At 41.2% G+C, this 12,724-nt stretch overlaps 1 protein-coding gene across 2 annotated transcripts in view; it reads left to right on the plus strand.

The window, feature by feature from the left end:
• The window catches only part of LOC126759545 (chromatin-remodeling ATPase INO80), an 88,516-nt gene that overhangs the window by 31,799 nt on the left and 43,993 nt on the right, over positions 1-12,724 (plus strand). For both annotated transcript variants that reach the window (XM_050474421.1, XM_050474413.1), the window contains 4 exons: positions 775-933; positions 1,900-2,002; positions 4,367-4,464; positions 11,700-12,003. In XM_050474421.1, coding sequence (XP_050330378.1) covers positions 775-933; positions 1,900-2,002; positions 4,367-4,464; positions 11,700-12,003 — 664 coding nt within the window. The remainder of the gene's footprint in view (positions 1-774; positions 934-1,899; positions 2,003-4,366; positions 4,465-11,699; positions 12,004-12,724) is intronic.

A 12,724-nucleotide genomic window follows, 5' to 3' on the forward strand; every position in this document is an offset into this window, starting at 1 on the left:
CGTTAAGGTCAGGCACTCCTTGACTAGCTATGTCTAGCTCATTGTTTGCTAGTTCAAGGCCTGTATAGCAGCTCTGCTATTGGAATAGATGCATACTTCCCTAAAAGAAGCAGCACTTCATAGAAGCATGGCTGCCACTTTTGCTTGAAAGATACTACAGTGGTCTGGTAGTCTGGAACAATAGTTGATTGAGAACTTCCGACAGAATAATTCCCCTTCAACCTTCTCCTAGAACTAATAGCGCCTTTTCTTCAGCTATTTCACTCCACCCACATATCCTTCGTAGATATGTACGCGGAGTATGCTCCGCAGCGACCCAAGTTTTCAGGGATTCAGTGGAAGTGAGAGGGGATTTCGGCAAGGGCTGGGATCCTTATTTTTTTTGTTTTTAATAATATTTCCAAAGTTTTTCAAATATACATATATAGTATTTCATATTTCTGATCAGGAAAATATTTTATACATGGGTTTAGGATTCTAACTGACATGCAGTTCCCTTTACATCTCCACAAATGTAGGCAACATAATTGCTACACAACAAAACGTTGCCTACGTTTAGGAGATTTATTCAAGATTAATTTGATTTAAAATCTAAACACAGCTCCTAAAGTGAAATACACCATTTACCATTCAATTTTTCGTAGATTATGTAGAGCCCCTTAATAAAACATTTGCTTGCAATAATAATACTTTAACTGTAAACAATTAATAATTAAAATTAGTTAAGGTAATGGTTAGTTAAAAATATTATTTAATCATATTTCTTAATTTCAGGTGATTTTCTATGACTCCGACTGGAATCCCACCGTCGACCAGCAGGCAATGGATCGTGCACATCGCCTTGGACAAACCAAACAGGTGACCGTGTACCGGCTAATCTGCAAGGGCACCATTGAAGAGCGCATTTTGCAGCGTGCACGGGAGAAGAGTGAGGTGAGTGCTGTTTTTTCGACTCAAACATTGCACAAACTTGTTAAAGCATTAAGCACTTGCGATCGGTGCCCAGAACTTGCCACTTATACCCTTGTATATACATACATATGTATATAGCACTTAGTTCCCTTTTGGTAACCGCAAAACGTTTCAAATTGCCAGCACACAAAAACAATTGAAATCACTTAAAAGACACACTTGCTTCCACACATACCATACTTACAAGATCGTAGTGTTTCGGGCTGCGGGATGTGCGCGCCCGCATTCATTGTCTTGCGTGGCACGTGCGTTTTAGCGTGTCGCCACTAGCCCTTCTTCCGCTTCGTGCCACAAAAGCGAGTTGCGCTTGTTGTGTAGCACATGTGTTTAGATTTTGGTTGCATGCAACACGGCTTGCGATCACTTGTGCGATCAGTAGTAAAATGATCTGCTCTTCTTTCATGAAATGTTGTCGCTTTATATTGTGTGCGCGTTGTTGTTGTCCATTCAATCTATTCGGTATTCTTGTTGCAACCTTTGTTGTTGCATTGAGTTGTAGTTTTGTTTTTCGGTTTGCCGCACCGGAAACTAATTATTCAATTTAAATGTTGTCGAAGGCGATACCGCTGTTACGCCTTCCTCCATTAAGCGAGTAGAGTTTCAGAGTTTTTGGTTTTGCTTTGTAGGAGTTGCTCATTTTTTAATGGAAATTGTATGTTTTTGTAAATGGGGTAGGCGCTTTTGTTGGACAATGTAAGCCGGCATTCATACAGTCTTTAAATATTCAGAATTGTCTTTCGATATCGAATTGAAGAGTGAATTTGATCTGTTCTCAGTAATAAATTACACGCATGGGTGGTTCCTAAAATAGCCTCTCTTTTTCTGCTATTTTACCGATCTGATTTAAGTAAATTGCCTGGAAATAAAAATACATTTATTGTTATTCAATACTTTCATATTATTTTTGTATTACTTTTCAATTTACAGATTCAACGTATGGTCATAAGTGGTGGCAACTTCAAACCCGACACTCTCAAGCCAAAAGAAGTAGTCTCATTGCTGCTGGATGATGAAGAAATTGAACTGAAGTGTAAGTACCATTCGTAAATTTACAGCAGAATATATTTAAAATATTAATACTTCATATTTATTAAAATATACAATATATTTTTTGATTTGCCTAGAGGGAGAGAAACTTCTTTGTTTGCTAACCACAATAAAATGTCAAAGGCCCTAAAAGTACATAAATGATTAGGGTGACAAGCTGGGTTGATTTAGTCATGCCCGTCCGTCTGTCTCTATACTATATGCGAACTAGTCTCTCAATTTTTGAGATATCATTCTGCAATTTTGCTTGTGTTCTTTTTTTTTATCAATAAACTGCTCAATGTCGGAACGGCCGATATCGTACCACTATAGCATATAGCTGCCATCCAAACTGAACGATGCGAAAAAAGTGCTCTTATGGAAAGAGATATCTTAACCAAATGTGGCATGGGTTACTGTCCAAAGAGACGAAGCAAACTCTGCAAAGGACCATAAATCTTCCGCAGAACCTTTCTCTCAAAAACTCGTAACGTCAACTCATCAGATGTTGTCATCGTCCATGCATCTGCACCATATAACAGGACGGGAATAATGAGACACTTTTAGAATTTTGTCTTTGTTCGTCGATAAAGGACTTTACTTCTCAATTGCCTCCGAAGTAGCACCTTTTGGATAGAGTTATGTTGCGTTGGATTTCGACGCTGACATTGTTGTTACTGTTAATACTGGTTCCAAGATAGGTGAAATTATCTACGACTTCGAAATTATGACTGTCTACAGTGACGTGGGAGCCAAGTCGCGAATACGACGACTATTTGTTTGATGACAAGAGATATTTCGTCTTGCCCTCGTTACTACCAGACCCATTTGCTTCGCTAGGAAGAAGTTAGAAAGATTTGCTTTAAATAATCTGGTTTGTTGTCAAAAGCTGCTCTTTTTACGAGTTTGTGAAAGCTATTCGTCGTTGAAATTTTTTTAAAGTAGGCTTAGATGGAGCGGTTTCTCATGCTACCCCAGGAATTGTGTTGTCTGATAATTCGAAAAGACAAGCTTGCTGGAAGCTTTAAAATTTCTGTTTTCATAAACCGCCGGAATTGCCCATTACCACTATAGTCGGGTTTACTTAACCGGAATAGACACGGCCAAAGACTGTGAACTCGGCAGCATTGCACGAATATGTGAGTGTGTCCAGTACAGCCACAACAACAATCGCCAGAACTGAACCGACTTTTATAGGTTCCCACCATGGTTGCTTCTTCATCGGAAAATGTCGTCTGTCCTGATTAATCTAATTGTAAGATACCAGGATGCAAAAATCAACTCTCATCGAAATCAATTGGCGGTTGGTCCAGGAAACGGTCTACTTCGATGGATTTGTACCAAAGGAGGAGGGGTGTTAAGTTAGCGAGGCATTCAAGGAGATAGTTCGTGTGATACGCAGACTTTTGCGCGTTTTGTATGTCGGGGTCTATTTTGGACAGGTGGGAGTTTAACCCAGTATAACATCCAAAACAATGTTGCGTTGGGATCACTCTGGTTTCACGTGACAGCTCTAGCTCACGATCTGCGATGGGTGGCATTTAGAATTCATTCACTGAAAGCGCGTAATGATAGCTTCACTCTGAATGGCGTTCATTGCGCGACTGAACTTGGTCGCGTCTGAAATCGCGTCGGTATATAGTTGCTGTTGTGCGATGTATTTCTACGAAAACATACAAGCATAAACTGCTTTGGGCGGCGTCCATTATGTTCTATCAACCGAAAACATGCAAGTCTCAGTATGGAGTTGGTCGACGGCTTAAGATATATTCTGTGATAGTCCGGACTGCGGTATACTGACTTCTCTGTGTGTTCTTCAGCTGCGTCCTGCTGCATACAGGCGAAGACATTGGGGCTGTCTAATTAATGATTTCTAGTAGTTAAAGCACTGCCCTTTAGTTTGCAAATCGAATTTTCCTCAAACGTTCAGCAACTGCTGGACTCGGGTCTTGTTCCAAATTTTTACTGTCACATATATGACATTGCGAGATCTCTTTAAACGCTTATCACTGTTTTGCTTTGTCGGTGTCGCTGAAAACAGCGACAAAATGTCCAGCATTTGGAATTTTGATTCTGATTTTCGCTTTGGCGGCAGGCAAGTAACCTAATCCTGCTATATAACACCCTATAATGGATCCGAGCAAGGTCAATCTCCATTTCATGTCATCAAGTACTTTGCTTATTAAAGTGGAATTGTACTAAATTTATCTAAAGATTAAGATGTTCATCTGGTGTCTAGTTTTTGCTCATTTCCGCCTATTGCGAAATTATCTCTCCTTTATCCTTTACCCCAAATTAAGCAAATTAAATTACTCTAAAATCAACAAGCAGAAATTGAATTAACTTTTGTAATATTTTTTTCTTGCAGATCGCCAAAAAGTTGATCCGGATGCACCGTCCACCAGCCAAAATAGAGATGTACCCGGTGTAAGCAACGATAAGAAACGCCAACGCAATCCAAATAAGGTGCGTACCAAAAGTCACTTAAAAAAAAGTGTAGCAAGTAAATTGAAATGGAACTACGCACACTTTAAATGGCTTTGGACTGCGTAGAAGATAGCGCGCGTCTGCACGCTTGCGGCCCACACGGAGTGGCTATCTCCAAATCAATCTGAACGCTTTAGAAACTGTAATCTAGCTAAATAGCTGCATTTATGCATATGCGTATGTATGTCTAAGAGCAGACCGTAAGCGTAGCGCAGTGTAAGCTATAGTCTCCACTTGCCATCCACTTGCCGCGATCGCTGCGCTGTGATAATGTTAATAGCATTAAAGCGGTGAAAAATAGTGTGGCGCATGCGCAACGAATGCCATCATGGTGCAGCAATTCGAAGTGTTGCACTTACTATGTCATAGTGCCACTTAAGTAGCGCACGCGGCTCTCGGTGGTCCAATGCACTTGCCGCGACTGGGAACACCGCGTGGCGTCGTTAGAAATGTTTATTTGCACTTACTCTCTTTCGCCTCCATTTTCTCTCTAAGCTGCTATTATATAGCGCTTGTGGCAGCTTAATTCAAGTACAATTTCGCTTAACAATTTCATCTGTGTCTGAAGCCGTTCTTCCGACTTTATTACTATTATTATTTATTGTTGTTCTGTTGCTCGATTCATTCTTGATTTTCCGCTTTAGCTTTTAATGAAAACAAAGTGTACATGCAACTACTTTGCTGATTCCTGCACTTGTTCATGTTTTGCTCTCTTTTTCATTGTCACTTCTTCGTAACCCCTTTGCAAACAAAGCCAACGTCATGGTCACGTGATTCGCAAATAGTGTAAATAGCCGCAGCACTTCAAGATGTATCACTTTAAAGTGCGTAAACCATTTCTGTGGTTGCACCAGTTATGTTCTTTATGCAGTCTTCGTCTCGCATTCTATCACTTATTATGCTTCCAAGTGTTCGACATTGCCATGCACCGCGCATACAACAAGTTATTTTAATGATTTCCGAGAAATATCAAATAGAAGTTCTTATTCGAGATTCCTTGGATCTAATTTTTGCGAATGTTGCATTAGTATTCTCTCCCAAGTTGCGAAGAGCTAATAGATACCTCAAAAGTTTGCTGGTTTGACTTTTTCTAAAACACATATTCAGAACTTATTACTTCATCTCCTACTTTAGTATTTTGGTTATATTTGAAATGGATCCGTTATTTCACATAGAGATTTTTGGAGCAGATATTGTAGAATACTTCATCAGCAAACTCGTTTGGGTGCCTAGCCATAGCAGAATCGCTGGAAACTGCAAAGCCGATGAGCTAGTAGAGCGGGGCATTCTTACCCCACTCACATCGGAGTGGGAACGTGTCGGATCTCATATTGCGCTCTAGTATTGGGCCCATAAACATCACGTGCGCTTAGCAGGTGTTGGTCGATTATCACTTTTACGGCCCCCAGATTCTTATAGGATATTTAATGTTCAATAGGCATTTATATTGTAAGGCCAAAACTCTAGTCATACGCAATGCTGAAGCATCTTGACAGTCATACCTTCGGTTAACCAGCAGATATAGCCGAAGCTGACATTGGCTACCTCAAAAAATTTCTGGTTGGTTGTAGTTGTTGTTGTAATGGGTACCTGCTCCTCGTTAGGATGGCAAGAATTAGATAAGTTGTCATCGGCGTGATCCAACGGTAGGCCCAGGAAACATGCTGTTTCGACGGGGTCAGACCAAAGAGAGGAGGGTGTGAGATTGGATTAGCAGGGCATTCGAAGACTTAGTGCACGCTTAACATATGCAATGCTCTGTATCCTCCTGACTCGTTGGGCACAATCCCGGGCCCGAAGGAATTTTTCTGCTGCGTATGCAGGGAAAGGCTTCATCAAAACTCCACCTCGGTTAGGTGTAATACATGCAATGGGTGGAGCCATATTAAGACCTGCTCAGGCCTTAAGATACACAAGGAATATACTCCTGATGCCAACGCACTACTGCGACCTTAGCCTCTACGACTGTGTAATCTGCATCTAGTTTCCGCTCTGCGCCCACACTCCACCATCTTGGCCAACAGAGGACTGTACGGTCCATAGGAGCTAAAATAGGCAGTATGACTCCCATTCTGATCAATCCCCCCCAACATTCGTCCCCACTCCAAGAACCAGTCTGTCTTGTCGAGAACTTTGCAAGTCAGCAACTGACTGGTTCCTTTACGACGTGTACAGTCTGCACCACCCGTGTGTCAGACCGTCATACAATTGCGTCAGCCAACACCACCGTCAAGTGCGGGTTCTTGCAACCCACGGACACCCGAGACATAAACTCGGATTATTTTCGTTTAAAGCCGAAATGAGGGTATTCGTGATATATATTTATAGGATTTCTAGGTACCACATAGGAACGGCGTTCTAAAGTGGCAAGTGATATCCACTTTTTAGGATCGACCATCTAGGCTAACCTAACAAAAATAAAATAAAATTTTACAATTTTATTTACAAATGAGACTACAAACTTTCAATAAAGTCCATGGGAATGGCTTAAGATCACATCAAAAAAATTAATTTATTCATTATTTACCGTAATTTTGGACAAAAAGGCGACGTTAGAGAATTCTATTGGCTACCATATACTGTGGTTTAATCATGCCGAAACTATTCTAGTTAAAATCACTAAAACCATCCATGAGCTTTTCTTATTTTACATAATTAATCACTAACGTTATCTTTTCAAATATTTTTTTTTTTTAAATGCCACTCCATTTCCAACTAGGCAGCTTTTTATTATAATTGCTTTTAAACTTTTTTACCTTTAAATCTTCTATTTGTTCTTTTAAATGGTCTGCCCTTGTCTCTATTTTAGTCAGGTATACCATCATATATGTATACCCCTTTTTAGTTCTGACCGGAAAACGTTTCAAGTTTTGTTTATTCCACTTCCATCTAAATTTTTTCTACTCTGGTCTATACTACTATATATTGAGCAACTTATTCTTGAGCGTTTTTCTTCAACTCTTTCCTGTTTTTTTACTCATCCGTTTCGGTAAATGATTTTGTGCCTTCAATGGAACACTGATTATACTATAAACTGGCCTTAACTGACAATGACTCTACGGTTTCTGCCACTGGCGAAGTCAAGTTGGGGTAACCGCCAACGAGTGTCTGTCACTGTGCCATATTCATTTGTGTGGCGATTTTGAATGCCAAAGGGAATAAGTATCATAAGAAACAGAAATTTCCGTTTGTATACAGAACTTAGTGTTGTTGTTTTTTTGTGGAAGGCAAAACCATGAATGAGTGTTCGATATGTACGCCCCATGTATCATAGGACCGTGTAAGAAATAGAGCACCTACTCTTGCTGATTCTGCTAAGAAGAAACTAAACACGCATTGCACCAAATCTACTTTCGCAACTTGTAGAAATATAGAGGTCATGAAATTATGTAGTACTAAGGATATTGGATTAGTGGTTAGCCGAACCCAATTTTGGATTTGTGTAACCTCAAGTTAAGGGAAAAGTCAAAATCTTTCGGTTTTTGTCTGTGTTATCTAATGAAAAAATATATCAACAAAAAAGCGTTCAATCTTGCGCTTTAAATACATTTGAAATGGAAGAAGAAATCTATCTTCAGAAATCACAAATATTTCCTGCAGGGTATTTTCTTCTTTTAGTAAACGCCACGTCAAATTATAGTGTCTTAACTTCTTTAACATAATAATATATAAATCAATGCTAACATTAAAATATACCGCTAACAACTGTATATTTCGGTTAGTATTTATATTAGAGGTCATTTGCTGACAAAACTCAACGGATATGAGAGATATACTATTCACTATTTGAATTTGATATTTGATATTTAGCTATCTGCTTCCAATGCAATCTGCTTCTTCCTAGTCTTGAAATTTTTTAACTAAATATAATTCGAAGAGGTCGTTGTGTCCATTAATCAACTAACAAAAGCGACGTTTACGATAATATTCAAATTAATGGAAGCTGACCAGTTAATATGAGCTCGGTTCAGCATTTAGTTTCTTTGACTCCTAAAAGCTTAGACTCCAAATCCAAAACTTGCCCAAACTCCAATTCGAAATAAATCAAACAGCTCATTAGAAACTGCCTTCACTCAAAGCCGGGCAAAAATTGTTCAGATCCCGAACTCTATCCGGTCAAAACTTTATAGCTGTTGGTCGACAACTAATATTTTAGTAAGACTTCAAGCATTCCAGTTCTCCTCCACACTGATAAAGCAAAGGTGAAGTCATTGATAGCGGTTCCGTAGTACTCAGGTTAAATGGCCGATCAAAGATCACACGTAGACTAATAATGTAGTCCTTTGTGATGCCATTGAAAAAGAACTCCCTTGTTCGGACTTACAGATTGGCGAAGCGCTTTGTAGCCAATGCATAATTACACAGACGCTTAACTTCAATTCCCGCCAGAGGATACAGGAGCACCGATCCGTTCCCATTCTACCGATAATGATTCTAGGGTGCCCTTCTTTGCTAACTCATCAGCTTTGCAATTGCCTGCAATTCCGCTGTGGCCCGGCACCCATACCAGTCTAATCACGAAAACTCTAGCTGCTAGAGATAGCGACGTTAGACATTCTTCGACCAACCCTGAACGCCCTGTGAATGAGTTCAAGGCTAGTATTGCCGCTCTGCTATCTGAGTGAATGGTCACTTCTCTGAAGGTGGATGCACCCCGTAGCAGCAAATCTGCTGCTACTTTGATGGCTGCGACCTCAGCCTGAAATGCACTGCTGTAGTCGTGAAGCCTGAAACAGGAATTTATGGAGAGCTCCCGACAGTAGATCCCTCCACCGACCTTCCCCCAAGTTTTGACCCATCCGTGAAGAAGCTTGCTGCCCCTCTCCTCCAACGGCTTCTTCCCACCCATATCTCCCTCGCCGGTATATGGGCAAAGAAGGAGCCGCCAGAGTTCGATAAGGCGACTCCATGATCCATGATCCGGTATGCAGTCAAAGTTTGTGAGGATATTCGAATGTCCAGATACGCGTTCCTTTAAGAATCCAGATTCTCTGAGTCTGATAGCCACCTTCGCGGCTATGCACCTACCGGCAATGTCCACCGGCGTTATGTTCAAAATTGCATTAAGTGCCATGGTTGGGGTGGATCTTAATGCACCGCATATGCTAATTAGCGCAGCCCGTTGAACGCTTTCGAGTTTCTTGGCAAGTGTGGTCTTCCCTAAAGCCCTCCACCACATAAAGACACCATAGAACAAGATGGGCTTGACTATGGTGTCATAGAGCCAGAGGACCACTTTTGGTAAGAGGTTCCATCTTTTGCCAATAGCTCCTCTACAGCAGTATAAGGCAATAGATGCCTTTTTTGCTCTCTCCTCGATATTCGGCCTCCATGAAAGCTTCCTATCCAGGATATACCCTAGATATTTCACTGTATCCGCCGGTTGCAGGCGAATACCTCCCATTTGCGGCAGCGGTGCCAACGGGATCTTATATTTTCTGCTGAATAAAACCATTTTCGTTTTATTTGGGTTAATGGCGAGTCCACTTCCGATCGCCCATTTTGTTGCAACGCTGAGATATCCCTGCGTCAACTCGTACACGGTGCTAAGGAACTTTCCTTTGACCATAAGTGCTACATCGTCTGCATAGGCAATCACCCGACAGCCGCGATCCTCTAGTTTTTTGAGCAATTCGTTAACGACTAGGATCCATAGAAGAGGAGAGAGAACTCCACCTTGTGGTGTTCCCCTACTAACGCTTCGCCTCGCACGCGCGCTGCCCCATTCTGTTTCGATTACTCTGTCGCACAGAAGATTGAGAATGAGGTGTTTGAAGTTCGATTCAACCCCAAGACCGTCAAGAGCAGTTACTACTGCCTCAGGCAGGACATTGTTGAAAGCTCCCTCAATATCAAGTAAGGTCCCAACAGTGAAGTCCTTGGTTTCAATGGCTTCCTCGAGCCATGACACGATAGTATGCAGCGCAGTATCTATTGACCTGTCTTTACGATAAGCATGTTGTGCTCCTGACAGATAGTCTCTCGGAATGCGCCTCCTTATTTACCAGTCCATCAGCCTCTCCAGAGTCTTAAGCAGAAAGGAGGAGACGCTGATTGGCCTGAAATCCTTGGCCGTGACATGAGAGCCCCTGCCAGCCTTCGGGATGAACGTAACCTTGACTCGTCTCCAGGCCCCGGGATGTAACCTAATCTAATGCAGTTCGCATAGATAGGTGCCAACCAGCTGCATGACACCTTAACAGCCTGTTGCAGCTGCGCTGGTATGATGCCGTCTGGTCCCGGGGACTTGAACGGTTTGAACGAATTAATCGCCCACGTCAAGTGTCGCTCATCCAGAATGCCGACAAAGGCCGCACAATCGTCATCCAGCACCCCGAGAGATCCCCTCGCAGAGGACGTGTTGCTCGGGAAGTGAGCGTCGAGAAGCATCTGAAGTGTTTCTTCACTGCTGTGGGCCCACTTCCCATTTGCGTCCTTGAGATACCCCAGGGACACTGGGTTTTTTAAAAAAATTATACGAAATATTGAATATACATATTAAACAGTTATCTTAAACTAAAGTATTACAAGTATGTTAGAAGCTCTTGCTTCAACATAAACCTAAGGCAGTTTATCAGCTTGTTTTCTTCTGTAAGTACTCTGTTCTGAAATTATTATTAACAGTTATGAAAACTGCATTTAATAAACTCAATTTTTTCGTTATTTCTATTTATTATCACATCACCCACACTCCACTCCAGAATCCTCGTTTTCCATAATTGCAAATTCATTTAATTTTTTTCTCACATTTCCTCCTATTTTTCAATTATTTACTCGACTCTACGACTCTTTTTATGTCAATTTTGTGCTCACTCATAGCTGCAATGGCTATTGTTCCGACTCCTTAGGCTTTGACACGTTCTAGGCGACCAACAGCCACGCTTGGCTGGGCTTGAATGACAGAGAGCCTCCAACAGCTTTTTAGAAAACGCAAATTGGCGGAAAGCATTGTTACAATTACAAATTTACTCAATAAGGAAAACAAAAAAATCGATGAAAATATAATATAAATGTGTATGTGTAGATATGTACTGAGAAAATAGGTCTTAGAGTGTTTTGTACGCGAGCCAGCATTCAAAGCAGGCAATCAAGTAATTTAATGTGTGCTGGGAAGTTACAGCAGAGCCACTTATGAATATTGTGAAAACAATTTAATAGCAGCTTATTGCCATTACTAAACTTCTATGTATTACTTACATTTATTATCGTTACAGCAATCACAACCAGGTGGCATCACCATACCGGCAACAGGTAGCGGCATTGAATCCGGCATTCGTGGCGACTCGCCGGCCATGAAGCGCTCCAAGCTGGATGCCAGCGCCACAAATGATGATGACTCCATCGATGTGGCTGCCACGTCGGGCACTTCGAGTCCCAGCACCAGCGCTGCCACAGCAACGGGCGGCAATATGGAACCATTTGTGCCCGGCGCCACCACCATTATGCACCACGACGACTCCGACAACGAGGCACTGATCGTGGACTGCGAGAGTCCGCTGCATGGTGCCGAATCGCCCAGTGAGTACCGAATCATAATTTGCTTGTTTTTGCTGACATTCCTTAAATTTTACAAGAATTTACAACAAACAAACAACAGAAACAAATAATCTTACAAATGACATCCATTATGATACAAACTTACATATTTACACATACATATATAAAAGTCTTATGGCCCACCGTTTGGCGTTTGTCGTCGGATTTGCACAAGAATGCCAACAGCTTGTGGCAAGTTTTTCTTCAATTCGGTTTTCATGTGATTTTTTTATAATATTCTAGCGCTCAGCGTCGTTTTGCTGCACGCTCGCAGTCATTTTACCTGCTTGCAACAGTGGCACATTTGCTGGCAACACAAAAAAATTCAAATGAATTCAATATTTTTAAGATTTATTTCAGTTAGTGGGTCTGTGGGTTGCCACCGCAACTTGCTACTTACAAACATTATACTCACATTGTTGCTATTGTTGCCATTGTATTCCGATTACCTATTCTTGTTGTTGCTATGCTGCTCGTACGCGACATTTTGTATCGAAATGGTACATCATGAAAAACTGTGTGATTTCGCTTTAGTTCGACGCAAGCATGGAGGCTGTGGCCCAAACCGCAGTGCGTGCAATAAAGTGACCAGCTGAAAAGAATACAACTTTCCGACAATTGGATTTTTTTTGTTTAATTTAGAATAATTTTTGTTTGTAAAGTTCGTAAACAAAGAATATGTAGTTCTTCAGAGAAAATCTAA

This window comes from Bactrocera neohumeralis, chromosome 2 (assembly GCF_024586455.1).
Source record: "Bactrocera neohumeralis isolate Rockhampton chromosome 2, APGP_CSIRO_Bneo_wtdbg2-racon-allhic-juicebox.fasta_v2, whole genome shotgun sequence".
NCBI classification, from domain to species: Eukaryota; Metazoa; Arthropoda; class Insecta; order Diptera; family Tephritidae; genus Bactrocera; species Bactrocera neohumeralis.